Here is a 23002-nt window from a genome sequence, read left to right as displayed (position 1 = left end):
GATTACATCAGATCGTTGTCGTTTTATCTGACGTGACCTCAGAGCAGATTTAATCCCGTCACACAGAAACCTGTTTGTTTGGAGCAGCAGCTCATCGCTTCCGTTCAGCCGTTTAGAGGTCGTATCAGAACATGGTGGCGTGTTTAACGACAGTCATGGTGTCCAGAGGACGAACCTCCCGACTGTTCCTCCATCGTCAGGCTCACATTTCAGGTCTTTTCATGGGAATATCAGACGGGTCCTTTAACACTTAATTCAATTTACTGCAAAATACGAGCGGCTCAAAACCAGATGAGCAGATAAAACAAACATCTCACAGGCTCAGGTCAGAGGAAGTAAGTTGGTAAAACTTTATTTATACAGACGATAGCAGCACTTCATATCTCAGTTTTAAGGTCTACTTGAGGAAACCTTCAGTGTATTAAAACTAATGTCAGTCAGTCGGTTATGATGTTTTTAATGAAGCTGTGTGAACGTTTCCAAGGCTGCAGCTTAGAATCTCACTGACACTGAATTTGGCTTGATGTTCTGGTACATAACAGTCAAAATATACAACGAAAGTGACAATAAATACAAATTTACAGTTAAAAATATGTAACATTTAGGCAGATTCTGCAGGTTAAAACAGACCAGAAGGTGCAAAATATCGACTTATTGACCAAAATAAAGGTTTATGGTGCTGCTGAACTGACATGAATTATACTCCTATTATTTAGCCTACACTCATTGATATAAATGTGGTGGACAAATTAATAGAAACACAGACAGAAGAGACCGGCGTCTGTGTAAAACTAAAAGTCAAAGCTGACTATCTTCATTTCTTTTTCATTTTCAGTTTTAATCTGCAGTTTGATTTTTAAATTTTGATTTAGGCATCAAAACCACTTAGATATAGTTTTTGAGAGGATCCTGGTTAAAATGAACCCTTTGACTTTCTGTCTCAAAGCCCTGTGGGTAACTTCTCTCCCTCCATACGTGATGCTCGTCAGCCTCTTGTGGCCAAAATGAGCATGACAACAACAAACACTTCAAAATGATTCTGACAAAACTCAGCTGCTCACCTGCTCTTAACTCAGAAACACAGGACAGAAAATTTACATCACCACAGTTTGCCTCTCAGGGCTTCCGTACTTCCTGGTACTTTCTGTGGCGACGACAGATTAAAATAACTGCCAATAAATTTCTGTAAGGTTGTAAAATCTTGTCTCATAGAATCATAAGCTATCTGACAAACTGTTTCATCGTCTCACCTGCACCTGAGGCACCGACGCGGCGCCAACACGCACGCAAAAACATGGCTGATGCTACGTTAACCCTCCAGGTTTTGATGCTCGCGTGCTGCTTGCTTCGCCCTCCTGTAGGAGCTCAGGTCAGGCGTTTCTCTCTGACGGATGAATGTACTCCAGACCAAGATGAGCGAATATCTCCTCCTCTGACGTCGCTCTCAGATAACGTTCCTGCAAGAGTCCAGAAAAACGACATCTTACTAAAAGAGGACAGAGATGGAACATGTTGAAGGTGTGTGTGTGTGTGTGTGTGTGTGTGTGCGTACCTGTTTGTTGTCATACAGGGCGTGGCTGCTCAGGGACATGGTCTTCTCGTGGGCCGCCCAGCGCCGCAGCTCCCTCTCAAACAGCTGTGGAGGACATGGAGTCAGCGTGAGGTTATTCACGGAGGAGCAGCTGGTCTGCGTCGTTTCTGAGAGCTCACCTTGGACCCCGTCCAGCCCAGCAGAGCGAAGGCAAACTGGCTGATCGGAGAGACCACCAGGTCCACTCTCACAGCCCTCCACGGCCTGCGTCCTGCAGGGTTTGTCTGACCCGCCTCCGGTCCGCCTCGGTGGGTCTGAGCGTGTGGTTGTGGATTTGGATCAGGCGTGCTGAGACTCTGCAGGCAGCTTTCTGTCAGCGTCTCTGTGTTCCCTCCTCTCTCCTCCTCGGTCAGTTTAAAGATGGACAAACACCTCTCGAAGCGGTCCATGTTGGAGGAGGGCCGGCCAGGACCGGTCTTAGACTCCAGGTAAGAGTTCCTTGTGGTTTTCTGGTACAACAGGAAACCCTGCAGGGACACAGAGCTGTTATTGGAACTCCTGTGCGGTGAGAACGTGGCTAATACGAGTCTCGATGATCAAAACGTCTTCAGGGGGTTTACCCGTGACTCCAACCAGGAAACCACTTTAGGCATCAGCCCCACCTCTCGGCCCTCCTCCGGGTGTGTTATCAGGAAGTCGACGTCATGGCCGGTCAGCTTCCCCCTGCGGACAGAGTCGGCTGTGATGCTTCCACTAAAGTCTGAGGTCAGCTTTTAATTATTCATTCGTATTCATTCATCCTGGAGGGCTCATGAGGGGGTCAGAGAACTGGACGTCTGCTCTTTTACCTCCTGAATCCTCCGATCAGAGTCACGCGTGCGCCCGGTAACACGGACGCGACGGCTCCCTCCACGACCTCACCGATGGCGTCGGCCTCTGCCTTCGTGACCGGCCGGCTGAGGTCGTCGTAGTGATCGAGGCCTGAAAGGTGAGAAGGCGTTCGATCAGACAGAGACGAGATGAAAGGCAGCGTGAGCGCAGACACACTCACCTGCTCGCTGCGTTCGGTTCAGCGTTTGTCCCGAATCCTGTAACTGGTGAAGGTCGCAAATCCCCTCTTTGATCCATCGATCGGCTGTTTTCGCTCCGACTCCAAAAATACCCGTTAAGACCTGAAACGGACACGTTGGTAAAAACACTCATCATGACTTCACCTTAACGAGTTCACCGTCACTTTAAAGGTTTGTTCAAATGAGCAGACTGACAGCTTTTACATTCAAATCACATTAAAAGACAAATTTAATCTTCCATTTTGAATATTTCCCAACTTCCTGTCTGTGGCCTCAACCCTGAAGCCACCGGTTCACAAACTCACAAATATTTACATTCATTTTTTTTAAAGTAAGAAAAGCTCAATAATTTCCTTGTTTTACTCAATTTGATTTAAAATTTCCAAATACTTTCCTCAAACAGCTGCTTTATCAAACAAACAGAAGGAAATAAAGCTTTTGTTGGGACTATTTTCAGCGGTGGAGGGATAAAAATGCAGAGTGTGTGTGTGTGTGTGTGTGTGTGTGTGTGTGTGTGTGTGTTCATGGTGATGAGGGAACAACAGTTAGGCTCACTGATGTGTTTTAATGAGCCCGTGACACACAAACAGTACCTGTTAGTACACTCAGTGTCAACCTCGAGCCCTGTCATGGGTTTGTTGACAATAAATAAATACAGAAAGTCTCCAGACTGGCCACTAGGTGGTGCTAACAGACAAACAGATGCACCAACAACTGAATGACTCCTGTGAAATCAACCAAAACTAACAGGGATCTGACACCTACAGCATCAAACTCAAATTTGTGTGCCAACAGCCGACAGACCTTCAGAGCTTTGTAGCGCTCAGACTGCTTCGTGGATTCGACCTCACTTGATGCTCCATTCTCCAAAATCTCCTGCAAGAATCAACAAATGATCTTCGAGTGACATAAATTAGCCAAAAGAAGCTCAGAAAGAGGATTAAAAGGGACGTTTTAACTGACTTTGATGACCCTGAGCGAATGTCCTCCGAGGCAGGGCAGCCCTCTGAGCTGCGTCATGTCCGTCACCGCCCCGGGCAGAGCCTTCAGCACGGCGGCCGCCCGTCGAAAGGCGACGCCTCGTCCGTCGTCTTCGCTGAGCTCAGCGTTTTCAGCCAGGAGGGACAGAGCGTCCTGAGACAGGACACACAGCGTTAGACCACCGCCATGTTTTTGAGCTACTCTCAGTGGTGTAGTGTGAGATGCGTGTTTGCGGGGGGACGCACAGTGAGGACGCTGTTATGGTTGTCCAGGGTGGTTCGTCTCTGGCAGGCGTAGCCGGGGACGGAGAACACCACCACCTCTGCTTCATCAGCCTGCTGCTCCTGAAAGACACAGAGCCATTAAACAGGACGCCAACCGAAGGCCCAGGACTGCATCCGTCACACACACCTTCGCTCTCACCTCCATCGGCTGAAGCACGGCGTGTGATTCTGAGCAGAGGAGGACGCCACGTGTCCTCTGCACTGATCTTCATAAAGTCACTTTAAGGTGAAACGTACCTGCAGTTTGTGTCTGTCCAGTATTTCAACGGGCCGTCCTGCACGCATGCTCTCAGTGTACCAGCTGACGTCCAGCAGGTGAACGGGCGTTTGACCTCTGACCTGTGAGTCGAGCCACGCTCTGACCTCGTCGCCACGGTTGTTCTCAGAAATGACGTGTGAGACGCTTTGACTGTGAAGAGACAACATTCAGCGTGAAGACGCAGGCTGAGACGCCTCCTGATGGACAGAACCACAGCTGCAGGCGAGAGAACTCCAACAATTCATTTTAATTTAATTCATCAATTAATTAGTTATTTGATTGACAGGAAATTAATTTTCCAAGTACTTCAAATTTGTACATAAGCACAGTACTTGAGGAAATGTAAGTAAACGAGGAACTGTTAGTACTTTTAAAGGTATTTATCTGTACTACACACTTCAAGGTCTTAGAGTTTATCTTGCCTGAACGAATCCTCCACTTGAAATCCTTTTCCTCGACCGAGCTGAGAGAGAAAAGCTCTTCGACTGGCTCCCATTTTCCTTTCCAGCAGGAATAAAACAACCTGAGGGAACTGGTTTGGCCCTCCTCGTCCCCCGCAGTCAGTCCCAGTGTTCCCAGTTTGAGAGGAGGCGACCTTTCTTCTCTTTAACGGCACCATGTTTGACTCTCTGGTTCAGAGCATCTGACAACACGCCGGTACCGAAGCCTACTAACACGTCACGACATGTTCTGTTTGTTTCTGGCTAATTTTGACATTAGCTCTATTGACTTCTGTCATACATCCATCACTTCTTCGCTGCTAGCTTACTTTTATAAGGTTATTTATCATAAAATAGTAATAAATATTCATAAAACACTACGACGCGGTAAGTTGAGGTGTCTAACGTAACAGAATCCACTTTCTGAGGCAGTTTAGTGGGACAGAAAACCACATCGAGCACGGCAAACGGATGCAGCTGTACCGGTACGCCGGCTCCACCTGCGCGTCACCAAAATAGTTCCGACTGCAAACAGTGCGCCGTACGCCCGAGCTTCCGGGTATGGAAGTCCATTGCTGCCATTACAAAAAAAGAAAAAAAGGTATATAAATGTTAGCAGATATACTCATGATGAGTAAGGGTTATGTGTAGTCATTCTAAAATAATCGACATCAGTTGATACCTGTGCTCATGACAGACAAACAAACAAACAAACAAACAAATATTTGCAGACACTCAGAGACAATTTTTTATTTTCAAATATTTTTCAGTGTTCATGTAAATAATGCATTCGTACTGAATAAATGTTCATCGGGACCAAAAACATAGAGATGCTGCTGGGTGCAACTGTGTGCGCTCACATTATTTATTTCCTTATTTTTTTGTTGTGCGTGATTATGTAAGTTTACAAATCATAAACAAGGAGATGCTGCTGTCAGTTTTTTCTACATTTAGATTTAATATCTCACATTTTTTGCAGCAAATTGAAACATTGACTCGCTACCTCCTAATATTGATTTTCTGTCTTTAATTTGCTCTATTTTTTATTTCCTGTTTGAAAATAAGACACTGAAAATAGAAAAGTTTTACCTCCTTGGATCTAAATTAATTAAATGACACAATGAAAAACCTGAAAAGGGTCAAAACATCGGAAAACACTGGTTTTATTTTTAATATATATAATATATTTTATGCAAGTAAAGTACAAGTACCTAAAAAGTGTACTAAATGACAGTAACTGAGTGGATGTACTTCTCCCCATTGAATGTGGCTGAACACTTGGGGAAGCAGAGCTGGTTCTTCGCAGCAGAGATGATGAGGATGATAAGTTGTTTGCAGTCACCAAAGATAACCTCCAGCACAGGCTGCTATCATACAGCAGAACGCCCTCGGCTGTGGCTCATTTCATGCTTTGACAAGCAGCAGCTGAGGCGTGACTGCACTGACTGATTGTTACCTGCGTGTACGACACTTCAGCGTGAGCAGTGCAGAAAAAAACATGATTATTATTCCATCTTCTGCTGTACATTCTCTGTATTCTCTTTATATTCTTAATTTTATCCTAATCTTTTTGCTTTATGTGAAGCACTTGGCTGTACAAATTCATTATTATCATTATCATTATTATGTACTCTTTTGTATGCTGTGAGAAATTATTTGCAAATGAATCTCTGGGCTCCACACAGAAAATGGGCTGTTTGAATTTCTCTAGAGAACCAAGAACCATTGGTACATAATAACCTCTGCAGCTCAAAGGAACCTCGAGTTAATGTAACATTACAGACTCTCACACAATCCCAAAGATATCAAACACATCAGTCTGAATTACAGCAAAATGACCATAAGAGGACTGAACGCATGTTGGATCTGATTGCTCATCTGATTTTATGGTACAGAAAAAGAAATGTCATCTTCTGTTTCCACTTTGGTTTTTGTCATAAATATGAACTCTGAACAGATGAACTGATCCACAGTAACTCTGAAGCTGTTTTAAGCTTTAAGTGAAACAACATTGAAGTGTTCGTGTTGAACTGGTTTCAGATCCTTCAGTTGACATTTAGGTTTCATTTTCCCTGAAAACGAAACAACTCATTGTTTAAGTCTCTTAGAGCCAGACGGATAAACTGGACGGGCTACATGTGTATTTACTGCATGTTTGAGGAAATTAGAAAATGTAATGTTTGTTTATCAGAGAACAGACAAGTTTATTTCTCAAACTGTAAAATCTCCAACTCAGAACATATCCAGCTCACATTGACTACACATAACTAACATGTTCTCTGTTTCTGTAAAAAAAAAAATAAAAACAACAAGTCCAATCACATTGATTTTTAAAACTCTGAAATATCAACACTGGCCTAAAATATCCTAAAATAATACATAATTGTGTCCTATATAGGATTGACTACAACATAAAATAAAATAAAATAATTTAACACATTACACAGTTTAATGTATGTACAATATGGTATAATAAAACATAATAATAGAATATAGTACAGATAAATATATTAAAATAGTAGATAAGTACACTTTGTATTTATGGATCCCTAAACTGGATTAAATATGCTATAATAACACACAACATGATATGATATAACACTGTATATTATAACAGAAGGTATCGGTATTGGCTCGGTATCGATCCCTGAGGGCAGACCGGTCAGGGATCAATAAGTTGAGTGAAGTCCGTGTTGAGCAGCGTGTTCTCCGCCTTCACTCCTCCCAATCTGTCTGATCACATGACTCCAGCTGTCGACTCCACTTCCTCAAACAGAGGCTCTGTTGTGTCCGTCAGCCCGCACGCACGCATCCGAACACTCAACCTGCCGCAGACCAGGAAGCGAAAGTCCGCCTGGACGGAGCGCGTGAGTGTGTGTGTGGGTGTGTGTGTGTCAGCGTGTGTGTGAGGCAGTGGGCCCGGTGCTCAGGAGGCCTCATGGCAGCTGTGAGGAGCGGACCAGGAGCGACCAGGACCCGGCACAGAGCACACCCGGCAGCCCTCGCGCTCCTCGCGCTGCTCACCTGCTGCGTCAGGTGTGCGGAACCGAGCGCCAAACCGAGCAACGTCATCCTCATCGTCGCTGACGACCAGGATGTTGAGCTGGGGGGGATGGTGAGTCGACCCTCCTCATAATAGTCACCTGTATTGATCTTAAAGAGGAGTTTCTGGTGACTTTGAACGCACCTGTCCGGCTCCTGCCTTTGAACAGAAACATCAATTGTTCAGTTTACAGTCACTTTATGGTGTTTTTGTTACCCTATTATCCAAATGATATGAATACAGAAGCCTGCAGCTGGCCTGTGCAGGTCCACTGCTCTGTCACGGTGTCTGTGTGCCGTCAGGTGTGAATAACAGAAGCTTTTTAGACATTAATCGATGCAGCAGATCGACGGAAAACTGCCTCAGAGCAGCAGATCAGCAGCAAAGTCAAACATCTGTTGGTTCCAGCTTCCCAAATGTCAGGATTTGCTGCTTTTCTTTCACATTTATTAGAATAAATGAAGAAACTCTGGGTTTTGACTGAAGACGTCACTTTGGAAAACTGTGATCAGCATTTTTCAGAATTTCTTTTGACGTTTTATAGATTAAAAAAGTGAATTTAATCAGCCAATTAATCAGTAATGAAAATAAACCTGACTAAATGCTAACATTCTCACAGAGACAGTGCTGACTACATAACGTTAGCTGATTGAGCACAGAGTACAGAGCAGGGGCTGATGGGAAGTAGTTTTGCAGGCTCATAAACCAAAGTGTCGGACACTTGAGGAAAATGACCAAAGTCAGAGGGATTCATCCTCTGGAGGCCATGAATGTTTCATTACACAGCAGCTGAGATATTTCAGTGGACCTGAGAGGTGGGCCGACCGAGCGGCCCCCCATCACTGGAGCTGTGAAGGCCTGAAAGGGCGTATTTGAATGAAATCAATCAATCAATAGACTAATGAATCGGATCTAGCACAAACTACAGTCAGTTAATTAAAGGAGTCATAACGAGTTGATAATGTCTGTTCGTGCTCATGAAGCTGCTCAGTTCATCTGCTGTCCGTCTCCTTGTCTGTTCTTCAGACCCCGATGAAGAAAACCAAAGCTTTGATCGGAGAAGCAGGAGCGACGTTCGTGAATGCTGTGAGTACATTTACTGTGCAGAGTGTGTAAATGCTGAGTACTGAATCTGGAGGCACTGAGTATTTCCATTTTCTGCCTCTTCACAGGGAGAGCTTTCACCTTTTACTACAGCTGCAGTCACTTTTCAGATTGAGATTTTGCATTAGAAACAAAACGAATGAAAGTTTGCAGGTTTAAACTTGTTGTGGAGTATTTTTACAGTGTTCTGTTACTTGTGTTTGAGTCTTGTTCCACTGCTGCACACAGTTTGAAGATGTTGAAACTGAGTTGCACATCCTTCCCTCCTCACTGTCACGCTTCTTTTTCGTCATCTTTTTCCTCCCTCTCTTCCTCTGTTCCCTTCCTCCCTCGTGGCTGCGCTCGCTTCCTTCCCCCCCCCGCGAAGTTCACGGTCACGCCGCTGTGCTGCCCCAGCAGGAGCAGCATTCTGACGGGTCGGTACCCCCACAACCACGAGGTGAGGAACAACTCGCTGTCCGGGAACTGCTCCAGCGCTCTGTGGCAGAAAGGCCCCGAGTTGGAGGCCTTCCCCGTCTTCCTCAGCAAGCAGAAGTACCAGACGTTCTTCGCTGGGAAATACCTCAACCAGGTTGGAACACAGTTATGCTTCATGAGCAGGTTCACCCTTTCATCAGCTTACAGCCTGTTTTTGGCAAAGCCGTCCGTCGCTGTTTCAGAATGACAAGGCACGGACGTTAGCTACGTATCAGGGTGTAGCTTCGCCCTCTAAAGCTATCGCTAGTGGGTTCATCTACACAGTCTACACCCACTTAATCCCCCTCAGTTCACCTTGTGTAGAAGCTGAGCAGAGAGGTTAAAGGTCAGTTAAAGGGGGGGGGGGGGACTTATTAAAGCTTTGGATCTTTAAATAAAAAGATGACGTGGGTGATGAGGACCAGGAGACATTTACTGCAACAACAAGGAAGATTACAAGTATAACCACCTCAGCCACTTGAGGGCGGGGGTGTCGCAGCACCGTCAGCACCATGACTTCCTGTTAGAGACATCCGAGCTTCATATTGGACGCTTTGAGTCATTCTGTCATCAGTGACAGTGCTTTTATAATGATAGTTAGCAAATGCTAGCATGCAGCTTTCACGGTGAACATGCTAAACACATGTTAGCATTGTCATTATGAGCATGTTAGCATGCTCCTTTTAGCATTTAGCTTGTGGCTGTAACTCTTGTTTGTGACTTATTTAACTTTTTTTCTCCTTTCGTCAGTACGGTAAGAAAGACGGAGGAGACGTTGGTCATGTTCCACCTGGCTGGGACCAGTGGCATGCACTGGTGAGTCACACACACACACACACACACACACACACACACACACACACACACACACACACACACAAGTACTACATTTGCGGGTACTTGTGCCGTCACAGCCTGTGCTGTATGGTTACAGGTGGGGAACTCGCAGTACTACAACTACACACTGTCAGTCAACGGCAAAGAAGAAAAGCACGGGGACAGTTATGAAGAGGATTACCTCACAGACCTCATAGTAAGTAGTCATCACACTCTGAGCGTGTGAGCGCAGTGACTTCTGCCTGTACTGAGCCTGTGATCAGCACTATTTCATGCATTAGTCCTCAGTGAGCACATTTATGTGAGTGTTTATGGGAAGGAATTGAACTGCTCCCCTTCAAATTGCCTAAATCAGCTGCTGTCATCGAAATGTAAAGTGTGTAATGAGTCTTCTTCGTCAGCCAGTCAGCAGTGCAAGAGGTTAATCATCAACTCGATGGTACTGAAAATGTAAGAAAACAGGCTAATACTGTGAAAGTCGTTTGGTTTCTGAGTATTTGAGCTGAAGAGAGTTCGCGTGGAGACGTTTGGTGTCTCTGTGTGTTTATTTAAATGTGTGAAGTCGTCTGTTTCATGGCTTCATGCTGCTGCTGCACGTCATCCTCATCAGGTGACACATGAGTCTGTCTGCTTTAAACATAGTTTATGAGAGCTGAACTTTCTCTGTCAGCTGCACTGCTGGCTGGTGATGAACTGCAGTAATACTTTTACCAGCAGCAAGGAATGTAATGAAATGCAGTTCTTTCAGGGTTCGACTCAGTGCTGCACCTCCATAAAGTCCTCTGCAGACCTCTGTACGACGGCATGTCGATGCAGTGGTGCTTTGAGGCTTTGAGCATTACTCACATCTCATAACGTTCAGCGGCGTGTGACCAGTTGTTGGTACATGTCCTGGTGTGATAATGACTCACAGATGCAGAAAATGCTCAGCCCTCCTGCTCCTCCAGCTCGCTCGCTTTATGTCCTCCCACCATCGTTTACATGCTCTTTTCTTCCGGATATCTGATCCTGGCTTCTCAGAGTTTCCCTCCGTGTTTTAACCGGATGTGAAGTTTGTGTTGTGTTCAGTCTCGGTTTGCTCCTCCATCCAGGCCAACCGGTCCCTTTCCTTCCTGGAGAACAGGAGCCCTCAGCATCCGTTCTTCCTCATGCTGTCTCCTCCAGCTCCTCACTCCCCCTGGACGGCAGCTCCGCAGTACCAGAAGGAGTTCGGCGACGTTAAGGCTCCTCGAGACGGGAGCTTTGACAAGCCAGGGAAGGTTTGTGCGAGTTCGCAGCAAACATTATTACATTTGATGTCTGTTCTTTTAAGCGTCTTCTCCACTGAATCTGTTTGTCGGCGTGTGTCAGGACAAACACTGGCTGCTGCGTCAACCCGTCAACCCCATGCCGAGCAGCTCCCTCACCTTCCTGGACAACGCGTACAGGAAACGGTACTTAAAGTACTCATTATGCAGAATGGCCCACTTCAGCATATGACTGTAGTAGAGTTATTGCAGAATTAACATGTTCATCACATCTGTCTATAAATCTTATTTTATACGTAATAATAATATGCTTTTATTTTCTATTGTTAATCTGAATCTGCAACGGTGTTGTGGTATAAGTATAGAGTAGCATGGTAAAGTGCAAGTACCTCAAAATGCTACTTAAAGTACTGGAGTATATGTGCTTTTTTTGATTGATTACATCAAACCACACTGATAAGAATCTGCTTTGTCAAACCTGAAGTGAAACCATAAAGAAATACAGCAGCTTGATTAGCCAAGTTTAATGCTGCAGAGAGCTTTTACAGGTTTTACAGGTTTTATACCTTCTCACGGTACAAGTACACGAGCCAGCAAAGCAACTGAAACGTTTCCTGTTGACACCTCTCACCTGTCCGCCTGTCACGAGTCTCACTTTGACAACAAAATGTTATAAACCAGTTTAGATTCTGCACCAAAGACAGAAAATCAAACACTGAAGTGACTGAAAGATTTAGTTTACTCTACAACTGTGACACACTCTGTGTACATTTTTATATACTTCAAAGTTGCAAACTTCAGTGTTTTAATGGCTGTTAAATAATAATACTTTTTACATTTGTATACCTTATTACATATTAAGATTTTTGGATCGTAGCCTTGAGCGCAACCTCAGGAAGCTGCCAGCCTGCATCTCACTGCACCTGTTGGTCAACAAGGTGACCAAACAAACAAACAAACAAACAAACAAACAAACAAACACTGTCAAAGAAAGTTAACGCCTGACGTGCTTTCAGGTGGCAGACTCTGCTCTCCATCGACGACATGGTGGAGCTGCTGGTCAAGAAGCTCGACAGTATAAAGGAGCTGAACAACACCTACATCTTCTACACCTCGGACAACGGCTACCACACAGGTGTGAACAGGCTCCGTCCCCCGGCCCTCGTGTGAGGTCGTCCGGTGTACTTCCTGTCTGTGAGCCGCCTCTCGGTAATCAGCTGCCTTCACTGTTCCAGGTCAGTTCTCTCTGCCCATCGACAAGAGGCAGCTGTACGAATTTGACATCAGGATCCCGCTCATGGTCCGCGGTCCTGGCATCAAACCGAAGCAGACGCTGCAGGTCACACGCCGTCCTCTGCTGACACACACACAGATACTTTGCTGAAAACTGGCTGTAATCCACCGTCTCAGTTTGTCTTTAACTCCGTCTTTATGTTTCACGGCTCCTTCAGGCTCCTGTGCTGAATATTGACCTGGCTCCCACCATACTGGACATATCTGGTGTCAACCTGTCGACCGTGAACGTGGACGGACAGTCTTTCCTCCCTCAGATGGTCAGCTGTTTCTTTAAACGGACCTCAGTGTTTTCCTGAAGTTTACTTCTTCTGTACTAACTTTAAGCTGTCGGACTTCCAGGCCCCATCGCTGCGGAACGGCACCGCACGTCCCTTTTTCCTGGTCGAATACACCGGAGAGGGACATCCAACAACAGACCCTGCTTGTCCCAAACTGGGCCCGGGACTGTCTGTGAGTATCTGCCACAAGAATAAAGGACCCTTCATCCTTCAGTTTAGCACAAACATTCGACACATCTGGAGATACGAGGTTTTCACTGGACATGAGGGGAATGCTCTCTGAGATGCAGTAGTGTAAGTACAGTATTTGAGTAAACGTAATTACATCCCATCACTGACGTCTCAACACTTCTTCAGCAATGTTTCCCAGACTGCGTGTGCGAAGACGCCTACAACAACACCTACGCCTGCGTCCGGACCCTCGACGGCGAACACAACCTTCAGTACTGCGAGTTCGCCGACAGCGAGGTGCAGCTTGGCCGTGTTTGGTATATTAGTGACACACACGCATAGGAGTGTGGAAACAGATGTGAAGCTCAGCGTCCCTTCTTCTTCTTTGTGTCCCCAGTCGTTTGTAGAGGTGTATGACCTGAAGCTGGACCCCCACCAGCTGGAGAACATCGTGAAGAAGGTGGATCCCGCCGTCCTGCAGGCGATGAACCAGCGGCTCATAAAGCTCCAGTCCTGTGAGGGCGACAGCTGCCGCGACATCAAGTAAAGAAGTTGAAGCGCTGCCCAGCCGCCTACTTCCTGTTCAGGCAACCACAAGTGTGAGAGTTGGAGGCGCTTCTTTCAAAACGACGTTTCCTACTGTGAAATTTTGACGTGCCTCAGACGGAAAGGCTCAGGTGGAAATGACGACATGAGTGATGCCTGAATTCTGTCGCGCTGCCTCAGTTTCAGGGTCCTGGTTTCGCGCTCGCTTTCATGGTTTACAGGGACCCTCGAATAGAATGGAGCCATTGTTAAAAGAAAAGTTCAACATTTTGGGAAATGCACCTCTTTGGTCTCTTGCTGAGTGTTGGATGAGAGGATTGACACCTGTCTCACGTCTGTTTGTTAAATATGTAGCTGGAGCCAGGAGCCGGTTAGCTTAAATTAGCATGAAAACTGTTTCTGTTATGCTTAATTCTGCTGCTAATAACATGACAGTTTCCTCTAAAGAGACATATTTAAGCTTAAAGGACTAGTTTGATGTTTGATAAATGTGATTATTTGCCCAGTTTTTTTTTAGATTTATACGACTCTCACGTCTGTAATGCTAAACGTGAGGATACAGTTAGCATAACATAGCATAAAGACTGTTTAATCTCTACAATGTGACTATTTGCTTTCTTACTGAGGATTATATGAACAGAATGAGACCACTCTCATGGCTAAATATGTAGCTGGAGCCAGCAGCCGGTTAGCTTAGCTTGGCATAAAGATAGAAACAGCTAGCCTAGCTCAGCACAATAAGCATATTTCCCAAAATGCCAGACTTTTCCTTTAACGTTATTAGCGACACCTGTGCTTTTCCTCCTCTGACAAGTCAAAATGATTTCTTTTTTTCTGAGCTGGGCTCATATATTTCGTACTTTTAGCTGATTACGTATTCTTTTAAGAAAACTCCTCGCCCTGTTTGTATTGTGCAGATTGGACTGAGTCCTCCCAGTCTGTTCTTGTGTGTTTCTGATTATAAAATGCACTATAAACTTAATTTGTTCTATGCAGCGTTCAGGGTTTAAAATGGCATCTGATCCGTTTCACAGAAACATAGATGTTTCCGACATTTGTTGACGTGGAGGTCGATAGTTTTGTTCTTAAAAAATACTCAGCCAAGGGTTTGATGTTGTAGCTGTCGTTCATCCGGTCATTTCTAAAGGAACAGTTCCACATTTTGTCTTTGAAAGCTGGATAACAGGATTGATAACACTCTCGTGTTTGTCATCAGTCTTCTCATCCACCTCTCTGAGAGCTTTCCCAAAATGTAAAACCATTTGAATGTATGCAGAGAGCAGCTCTGTCCTGTCAAATGTTTTTCAGCTTGAAAACATTCACACAGAAAGTCTGAGTGGACATAATCTGATGTGTCATGTGACAACTTTTTACATTTTAAATCCTGATGTTTCTTCATGCCAATGTTTTGCGTTGAGTATTAATGATATTTGTAAAGAGCCTTTTTAAAGTGGAAGATGGAAAAGTGCTGTGATAATTCGTCGAGGGAAATTTCACATGGTGACGCTTTAATCCTGGGCGCCTTGTATTTGCACTGACGAGCCTCATGTGCCTTTTTAAATGTGAATGTATTTGCACTGTGATGAAATTAATAATAAATGAAAATAATCATTGAAATGCACTTGTCATGTGGATCTATCTAAGAAACGTCAGCTAAAAGCACATTTTCAGGCTGTTTATTTCAAAGCAATAAAATAAAATAAAATAATGAGCACTTTGTAGGGACTTGTTTTTATGAGTTGGGTTTTACTTTCTTTGAAGTAACATTAACAGCTTTCAAACAGTAGAAATACTTTATTGTCAGACTGGCTGTCACTTGAGCTCCATTCTTTGACATTCAGAGAGAAAACAAATGGTGTAAATGTTGTGGACTACGATGCTACAGCCAAGCGTGAAGTTTGTTAGCTGGATGAATGATTGTTAACACCGGTCGATCCTCAGATGAAGCCTGAAATGCTGCCTGACCAGAACAAGTGTGGAAGTCTTACTGTTTGTTTTGTGCTGCTTTCTTGTTGAGTTTTGTGTATTTTTAAAACCTGTCAAGGTGTAGCTTCGGCTATAAATCACGTGGAAAATGGCATTATTTAATGTTACTGTATATATACACTGTAGGTGAGAGGAGCAAAACCCCACCGGTGGTACACTGTCTCTAACAGAAACACGTAGCTTTAGCAGTACACAGCTCCATCAGAGGTACTTGTACACAGCTTTGTCCTGCAGCGTCTGAATCTCTAACTTGACGGGGCATTTGTAGTAGTGCGACAGCAGTGACTCTGAATAACCGATTAAGAAGTAATACTTAGGTGGTGGTAATTTCTGCAACATTACAGCGCATACTACGAGCAGGTTGCCTCGCCGTTTGATCACAATCTCATTGGCCTTGCAGCCGTGGAAGGTCCCGAACATGAAACGCCTTATGAACATGTCCTCTATGGTGCGTTCAGCTGCGCCCTCTTCTCCTTTGAGGTTACCTGAAACAGGAAGGAGAGTACTCCTGAGACATACAGGTGAATTACACAGCCCCCAGTGCTCTTTAAACCATTAAAATCAGGGTGACTTTCAATAAGCTGCTCTTCAAAGAGCTTGGTCACACTCACTGGTATGCTGTGACAACCATCCTTTGCGGTGGCCAATCTGATGAGGGTGAAGCGCCTCCTCGTAGGTCAAAGGTCTGTCTCCTTTGCCAATTCGGATACGAGCTGCTCGATTCTGGAAAAACAAAAGAGAAGGAAAGATAGAGAAGCAAATGTCTGTGAACCAGTCTGTTGAGAAGGTCTGTGGTGAAGCAGGCAGGACTAAAATGAATGTTACTTTGGAAGACACCTCCATCAACTGTCTTACTCCATCTGATAAAGCTTCATCTGTGAGCTTCAGCTGACCTTAACGGCTTTTGCACAGGTCTGTGGGTTTTGTCCTCACATTTCTTTCACTGAAGGTGCAGATGGGATGTTTTAAGACACACTTGAAATGACGTGAACCCCTCCTCTGAGAACTTTTGGTACAGCAGTCTTAAGAGGGTCAAGGCACACGTTATAACAGCCCGACGGTTAACTATGACGATGTCTGGAGCACTGTGTTTACCTTGCAGCACACTGCAGTGACATGGAGGCTTCTGCTTCCAGAGGAGCTGCATAATGAGCCGGACCGAGCTAAGACACCCTGCAGAGAAAACAGAGGAAACAGCATGATCACTGTGATGTTATGCTCAGAGTCAGCCTGAACCACTGTGGTGCTCTGGGAAGAAATGAGCTGTAGACATATTACAGTGATTATTAATTAATGTTTGGTAGTTTGATCAAGCACACATTCATGTCGTAAAATGCAAGACGTGAGAACAACATGTCGGAAACATTTTATCTACATTTTATCAATACTAACAATCATATTTTCTACATAGCGGTAGATTACCACACAGTGAATCTGTAGCCTTTCGGCCCCATGATAGTGTGATACAGGGGAAGTCGTTAGCCTAGCATTAATTATGACAGTTTCAGTGCATTTTAACACACCATAAGTTGTCATTTGTTACACAGAAACACTTATTTGTTAGACGGTGTTGAAAGTGAGTAACTCAGAGGCATCAAACGTTTTGAGGTAGCGTTAAGTTTCAGGCATGACACCGAAGCTAGCTGTTAGCTACTGGTCGGTTAAACTCTTAGCTTCACAGGAAACATGATCTCAGACTCTCTACCTGAATTAACCAGAGCACAGCGACATATTTAATGTTAACATGACTTCACGGAAATGTGTTTAACGTTTAGAAATTGTTTTTCTTACCAGTAGCCTCACGCTCCCTGTGCTGCTCAAGGACGCCGCCATGTTTGTTTGCGTACTGAAACGTTTGGGGCGGACAAGGCTAATAGAGCGTATACAATTGATTCTGTAATTTGTTTTTTGTTTCACTAACGTTATGATTATAACTTATAATTAAAACTTCTACAATGTAAAGATTATTGCTTGTGTCAAAATGGTGACATTGCTATTTGTCAGAGAAACTGTCTGTACACAGGAACTGTTTATTCGACTTTTAGGCATCTGTTTCCGCCGGACAACTGTTGACCTGTACCAACCGGATAAAGAAAAAGGAAAAAAGATAGAGACAGACTAACTCTCGGTAAATGTATTATAGCAATTGCTAGCCCTATTAAAATATATACTATACAATACTGCACACTTGTGTTTAATATTTAGTTTAAATTATCACCAATTAAGTCAAACTATACGTATCTATTGAGATTTATGCATTTATTTTGAAAAATAGAGGACCGGAAGTGTTATTATTAGTCTGTGGCGAGGAACACAGTCGTCAAGAAACGTTACCCAGCAGGTCCCACTTATTTCTGAACTTATATTTCTTGACAGAGTCTGTTTATTTTGCCTCGTAAATTGTCGGCAGGGATACTTTAAAGGTTAGTGAACACGGAGAAACGTTGAAAGCCGCCATGGCGTCGCCGCTGCAGATGACAGAGATGTACGACAACGCTTTGCTCGGCATCCTGCAGCACGTTGGAAACATACAGGACTTTCTGCAGGTCTATTTTGGGTTTTTGTACCGCAAGACCGACTTTTATCGCCTGCTGTCAGGTCCCAACGACAAGATGGGCTTCCCTCCCGGTGTGGCGGAGAAGATGGTGTTTAAGGTGAGGTTTGTCAACATGTTCAGTGTTTTCAGGGCCATGCAACATGTCAAAGAGCGACTTCTCTCATTCAGTCACAGTCTGAACACCTGTATTCATATTATTTCCCTCTACTGATCGATAGAAAGGTGTTTCTGTTGGTTTGCCTCCGCCATTTCTATCAATAACGGTTAGCAAGATAACAGAAACAGCACCGTAAGCTACATCCTCCACAGTGATCATGAACACCTCTGACAAACACTTCCAACAGAAATCTTCATGAAGGACTGTTGTGTCCTTCCTATTGGACTGAATTCAGTTTATTTTAAGGGAATTAGTCAGCACCACAGATTTGTTTTAACTTCTCTTCATCACTGATTAATGATACATGGATCAATGAAGTTCGCGTCCTGATCTGTGATCGTCTTTTATTCCTTCCTCAGACGTTTAAGCTGTTCGAGAAGATGGCAGATCACGACAGAGAGAGGCAGCTGAGCGAGCTGCAGAAGCGAGAGGAGAGTCAGTGTGTTCCTCCGGCAGTTCAGGAGCTGGAGATCTCCGCCGAGCCTCCAGAGGGGACGGAGGAGCGGAGCACAGAGGAGGCGCAGGCGGAGAGATCCTCCTTGGATGCCGGGGATGTTTCAGCCGAGGCGTCCGTCAGCCCTCAGCCCGCCGGCAGCAGCAGTCCAGATCAGGCACCTCAGGAAGAGCAGGCGGCTGCAGCCGGCACAAACTCAGCAGACAAGTGAGTGACCTGCAGGGTGATTGACTGAGGAATCAAAGCAGTGAGCCTGGACATATTCATGTCTGGTCTCCAGCCAGGTGAACAGCAGTAACAGTATCTGGGATATAGTTTAGTTCAGTGCTGGCCGACGTCTCCTGAAACCTATATCACCATCAGTTGTCAGATTCACTGCAGCAAAGATGAATAAACAATATCAAGTAAACATTTAAGCCAAAAAATTCTCCAATTTCAGCTTCTCAGTTGTGATGATGTGCTGATTTTCTGTTTCTTATTCATGATAAACTGAATATATTTGGGTTTTGGACCGCTCGTTGGACAAAACAAGACATTTGTTAACTTCATCTTAAACTTTACCAACAACATGTGTGCTGTCAGCTTTCTGATCCTTTTTGTTTGAACAAATCTACAGTCTTTGCCTCATAGAGGTGTTTCTGTGTTTGACTCAGTTGTTTCTAACATTTATACTGCAATCAGAATACATTCGTTTACAATTTTAGGTATTTAAGTATGTGATTTTAAGGTATTTTAACAACCAAATCACAAGAAATTCATGAGAGCTCAGCAGCTGTAGAGATCTGCTTAGCTTTATACTAAGCTAGCTAGCTTTGGCAGAAGTTTAGCATTTTTTTTTGTTCTCCACTGTGATTTGATTTGGCTGCCACTTTATTTATATACGAGAAACTGAATAAATTTACAGATAACAGCTAGCTAAACCTAGCTTTAGTTTTAGCTAATGCTGGCTGCAGCTAGCTCACAAGCTAGCTTTCACTTGTACTAGCCTTTAGCTGTCTCAGTTAGCTCTCTTTCTATGAGTACAGTAACTACACAGCCAAAGTTTTGCTGCCACGTTTTGGTTTTTAGGTCCGTTTTGCAGTTAAGAAATTACACAATTCTGACCAATTTTAGCTTTCAGGGCAGAATCATGAACGTGAAAGACATTAGTGAGGCACTGGAGCACAAAACCTTTGATCTGTCATTGATTGAGAGTTATTTTGTATGTTTGTTTTGAGTGTTTGTGTGCATGTTGTTTTTCAGGAGTCAGGACAAGTTTCAGTGCGACCCCGACAGTTACAACGGGGCGGTGAGAGAAAACTACAGCTGGTCTCAGGACTACACTGACGTGGAGGTCCGCGTGTTCGTGCCAAAGACCGTCGTTAAAGGCCGACAGGTGAGCGCTGTCCCCTCCACCACCTGACAAACCGTTTTTACTCCACTGATTGCTGCTGTGTCTCATTCGTGCTGTGTCCCGCTGGCTGTCCTCAGGTCAGCGTCAGCCTGCAGACCAGCAGCGTAAAGCTGTGCGTGAGGGAGGGAGCCGAGGAGAAAACGCTGATGGAGGGAGAGTTCACTCACAAGATCAACACCGAAACCTCTCTGTGGAGTCTGGAGCCTGGGAGCTGTGTGGTCGTGAGTGCACGCGTGCCGCCGTCCACGTGACCCACCTTTAAATGAACCGCCTTTACTTTAACTGGCTGTGTTTGACTTCCAGCTGTCCCTCAGTAAGACCTCAGAGGTCTGGTGGAGCGCGGTGCTGAAAGGAGAGAAGGAGATTGACATCAACCAAATTAACCGCGAGCGCTCAATGGCGACGGTTGACGAGGACGAGCACGCCGTCCTGGACAGGCTCACCTTCGACTACCATCAGAAGCTGCAGGGCAAACCACAGAGTCATGAAATGGTGAGAAGTCAGACATCTTCAGTGTGTTTACATGCACTCAGGTCAGCAGGTTACCTGAGAAACCACGAGCCCTGCACCGACCCGGTCACTGCAAGTCCACGTATTCATGATCTGCGGTGACTGGGTCACTTTCAGACATTATTCCTGAAATCCTGATCACACAGTGGTGGAAGCGGCAGCTAGCACCGGCTAATAACAAGAGGCCGCTTCCTGAATGTGTTCTGTGATATTTGCTAACAAGAGATTGCAGATAACGGATTCGTTACCGTCGGTGTTCAGCAGATCTCTGTATTTTGCCAACCCGGGTGTCAGGATTCAATTCCAGCCGCGACCAAATAATTTGTCACGTTCACAGAGTCTAATTTTCACACGTGTTTGTAGGAAGACGCTCGCAGCAGGCTGAGGTGGACAGAACACACAGTTCAGGATTAGATCCTCAGTTTCACCTCAGCTGTTTTAATAATGTCTGACTCAAACGCAGAACGACGACACGTTCGGCGGTGGCTCTGATTTGCTTCCTGTTTGCTCTCGTGCTGCAGCTCAAGCCTCATATTCGTTCACTCATCGTGGAAGCTGTCGTTAAATCCTGGTCTGATTAGTATCGGTGGAGTTTTATAACCAGTTTTTCCAGCTCTGTGAGGGGAAGAAATGTTATGTACAGACTCATCTGATGTGAGAAGAATCTCCTCCGCAGCATAAAATCAGCCCGATCGCTGTGTTTCATAGTTTACTGAGCAGGTTTTGTTTTGTTTGCACATAAGAGATTAATGTAATGAGGTGCATGACTGTAAGAGGCTGTAGAGTTTATTATTATGGGTTTGTAGACAGTATTGAGAGACTGAAGATATTAATAGAAACACTATCAGCCTCAGGTTGGTCTAAGTTGCTCTGGTGGTCGGTTACAGCGGCTCGACTCACCCCTAGATGGCACTGTGGTCTTTGTGAGTGTGTGTAACACATGTTTCTCCACAGAAGGTGCATGAGATGCTGAAGAAAGGCTGGGACGCCGAAGGGTCCCCGTTCAAAGGGCAGCAGTTCGACCCCTCCATGTTTGACATCCCACCCAGCGCGGTGCAGTTCTGAGGCGCCGCCGAAGCTCAGCCGAACATGAACTGAAGGCCAGTTTGTTTCCGGAAACGGCCGCACTGAAGTCAACATTTACCTGCCTGCCTGCTGTGTTGGACGTCCGTCGTGAGCTTCAGTCGAGTTGAAGCTGAAATTTCGTGCGGACGGTGGGAAGAGAAACCAGAGGACGTGTCATTTTATCAAAGGTTTATTTGATGTTTGAGTGGAATCTGATCAGTGTGTGTTCTTTGATAACTCTTTAATAACTCAATAGTGCCTCGATGTTTATCTGCCCTACTGAGTGCTTCTGTTGTTAGTCTGCATCTTAAATCTCATACTGATCCTCCAAACTGTCCCGTTTCCATCCAGATTCAAACAGAGTTTCAAGAAAATCTGCGAAAGAAAAGGCAGATTAATGTGTTTCCATCCGCTGCTGTCGTACGAACATCAGGAGTCGGTTTTTGAGCGTCGGTAAACCTGGAAGCAAAGAAGCTCTGAGTCCATCATTCAGTTTTTCAGCCACACTCAAACTGTGGAAATCAAAGAAGAAGCGGTGATGGAAGTAAGACGTTTCTGTTTGCCATATGTATCCATGTGAGGAAGGCTTCAGTCTCCTCATCGCTCCACACAGATCTGAAGGTTAAGTCACATCCTTCACTTACGTCCTGGTTTATCTGCTAAGGCTGTTTCCATTTCCATACTCAGCTAAAAGTACAAACGCATCCAGTTTTCAGAGTTTCCACTTTATTTGTGCACCAAGTGAAAACGCTCAGAGACGGCGGTGGATGGAAACACTTCCTGTTACAGGCTGAATCTTCTCAAATCTTCTCAAAGGCGAATCTTTTTCATCTCCCCGTCGAGGCGTTTGCTCGTTAGCAGTTCAGACTTCATCTAAGGCCGTGAACTCGTGCTCCACTTTCTTTTTTGTCATCTATCTCCAGTAAAAATAGCAGATGGACAATAATCCGAGGTGGAAACGGAGCGTCGGAGCAGCATCAGGATCTGCTGCTGGTACACTGGTTCAGCTGCCTCACAGCCAAAAAACACAGCTGGTAAATAAAAGACTTGTTAAATATCAAAACGTTTAAGTTCATTCTTGACCTCGGAGGCAAGACTTACTGACTTTTCCCAGAGTCTTTAAATGCATCTCACAGCCATCATCGACAGATGTTGGCTCACCTGTGATCAGGTGACCTCAGTGTGATTAAATACAAAGTGCGCTCATGTGATGAAGACTGTGAGATGCGGCTGAAAGTACATTATTAAGAGGATCTTGAGTTAATGTGTATTTTTTCCGTCAGATTGTTGATTAAAGCCTCTGAACAACTATTTTACTTTCTTATATTCTCCTCTCA

The 23002-nt window shown here is 44.8% G+C and overlaps 4 protein-coding genes across 5 annotated transcripts; 2 read left to right on the top strand and 2 right to left on the bottom strand.

Moving 5' to 3' along the window:
- Positions 1-463: 463 nt before the first annotated feature.
- On the bottom strand, positions 464-5054 carry polm (polymerase (DNA directed), mu). Of its 2 annotated transcripts, none has more exons than XM_076757312.1 (11): positions 4548-5054; positions 4104-4275; positions 3828-3926; positions 3565-3735; positions 3406-3477; positions 2583-2703; positions 2380-2512; positions 2152-2254; positions 1711-2058; positions 1553-1636; positions 464-1457 (listed from the first exon to the last, which is right to left on the bottom strand). In XM_076757312.1, exons 1-11 carry the CDS (start codon positions 4742-4744, stop codon positions 1371-1373), a joined length of 1587 nt encoding a protein of 528 aa, XP_076613427.1. In that variant the 5' UTR covers positions 4745-5054; the 3' UTR covers positions 464-1370. The 2 variants fall into 2 exon arrangements, with proteins under 2 accessions (XP_076613427.1, XP_076613428.1); XM_076757313.1 differs by having other exon boundaries at positions 3828-3920; positions 4548-4852.
- Positions 5055-7310: 2256 nt separating this feature from the next.
- On the top strand, positions 7311-15157 carry gnsb (glucosamine (N-acetyl)-6-sulfatase (Sanfilippo disease IIID), b). The gene is made up of 13 exons (XM_076758769.1): positions 7311-7680; positions 8635-8694; positions 9080-9283; positions 9919-9984; positions 10103-10201; positions 11097-11264; positions 11356-11438; positions 12269-12387; positions 12488-12591; positions 12704-12805; positions 12888-12998; positions 13184-13294; positions 13395-15157. Exons 1-13 carry the CDS (start codon positions 7504-7506, stop codon positions 13542-13544), a joined length of 1554 nt encoding a protein of 517 aa, XP_076614884.1. The 5' UTR covers positions 7311-7503; the 3' UTR covers positions 13545-15157.
- A 101-nt stretch (positions 15158-15258) lies between these two features.
- Positions 15259-17546, bottom strand: mrps24 (mitochondrial ribosomal protein S24). Its single transcript, XM_076758770.1, has 4 exons — positions 17321-17546; positions 16625-16702; positions 16141-16252; positions 15259-16014 (listed from the first exon to the last, which is right to left on the bottom strand). The coding sequence occupies exons 1-4, from the start codon at positions 17360-17362 to the stop codon at positions 15731-15733; spliced, it is 516 nt and encodes a 171-aa protein (XP_076614885.1). The 5' UTR covers positions 17363-17546; the 3' UTR covers positions 15259-15730.
- A 54-nt stretch (positions 17547-17600) lies between these two features.
- nudcd3 (NudC domain containing 3) lies at positions 17601-22989 on the top strand. Its single transcript, XM_076758914.1, has 6 exons — positions 17601-18183; positions 18603-18904; positions 19940-20072; positions 20168-20311; positions 20394-20582; positions 21555-22989. Exons 1-6 carry the CDS (start codon positions 17986-17988, stop codon positions 21663-21665), a joined length of 1077 nt encoding a protein of 358 aa, XP_076615029.1. The 5' UTR covers positions 17601-17985; the 3' UTR covers positions 21666-22989.
- Positions 22990-23002: the final 13 nt, after the last annotated feature.

This window comes from Chaetodon auriga, chromosome 19, assembly GCF_051107435.1.
Source record: "Chaetodon auriga isolate fChaAug3 chromosome 19, fChaAug3.hap1, whole genome shotgun sequence".
NCBI lineage: Eukaryota > Metazoa > Chordata > Actinopteri > Chaetodontiformes > Chaetodontidae > Chaetodon > Chaetodon auriga.
This window is presented reverse-complemented; position numbering and strand designations above follow the sequence as displayed.

Excerpts from the sequence above, each read along its gene's own strand:
- polm (XM_076757312.1), bottom strand. The coding sequence starts at position 4,744 with ATGGTGCCGTTAAAGAGAAGAAAGGTCGCCTCCTCTCAAACTGGGAAC. Across the intron at positions 3,927-4,103 it reads TGGACAGACACAAACTGCAG|GAGCAGCAGGCTGATGAAGC; the intron begins GTACGTTTCACC and ends TGTGTCTTTCAG. Across the intron at positions 2,255-2,379 it reads CTGATCGGAGGATTCAGGAG|GGGGAAGCTGACCGGCCATG; the intron begins GTAAAAGAGCAG and ends CTCTGTCCGCAG.
- gnsb (XM_076758769.1), top strand. The coding sequence starts at position 7,504 with ATGGCAGCTGTGAGGAGCGGACCAGGAGCGACCAGGACCCGGCACAGA. Across the intron at positions 9,985-10,102 it reads GGGACCAGTGGCATGCACTG|GTGGGGAACTCGCAGTACTA; the intron begins GTGAGTCACACA and ends GTATGGTTACAG. Across the intron at positions 11,265-11,355 it reads GCTTTGACAAGCCAGGGAAG|GACAAACACTGGCTGCTGCG; the intron begins GTTTGTGCGAGT and ends GGCGTGTGTCAG.
- mrps24 (XM_076758770.1), bottom strand. The coding sequence starts at position 17,362 with ATGGCGGCGTCCTTGAGCAGCACAGGGAGCGTGAGGCTACTG. Across the intron at positions 16,253-16,624 it reads TCACTGCAGTGTGCTGCAAG|AATCGAGCAGCTCGTATCCG; the intron begins GTAAACACAGTG and ends TTGTTTTTCCAG. Across the intron at positions 16,015-16,140 it reads ATGGTTGTCACAGCATACCA|GTAACCTCAAAGGAGAAGAG; the intron begins GTGAGTGTGACC and ends TTCCTGTTTCAG.
- nudcd3 (XM_076758914.1), top strand. The coding sequence starts at position 17,986 with ATGGCGTCGCCGCTGCAGATGACAGAGATGTACGACAACGCTTTGCTC. Across the intron at positions 18,905-19,939 it reads GGCACAAACTCAGCAGACAA|GAGTCAGGACAAGTTTCAGT; the intron begins GTGAGTGACCTG and ends GTTGTTTTTCAG. Across the intron at positions 20,312-20,393 it reads AGCCTGGGAGCTGTGTGGTC|CTGTCCCTCAGTAAGACCTC; the intron begins GTGAGTGCACGC and ends TTTGACTTCCAG.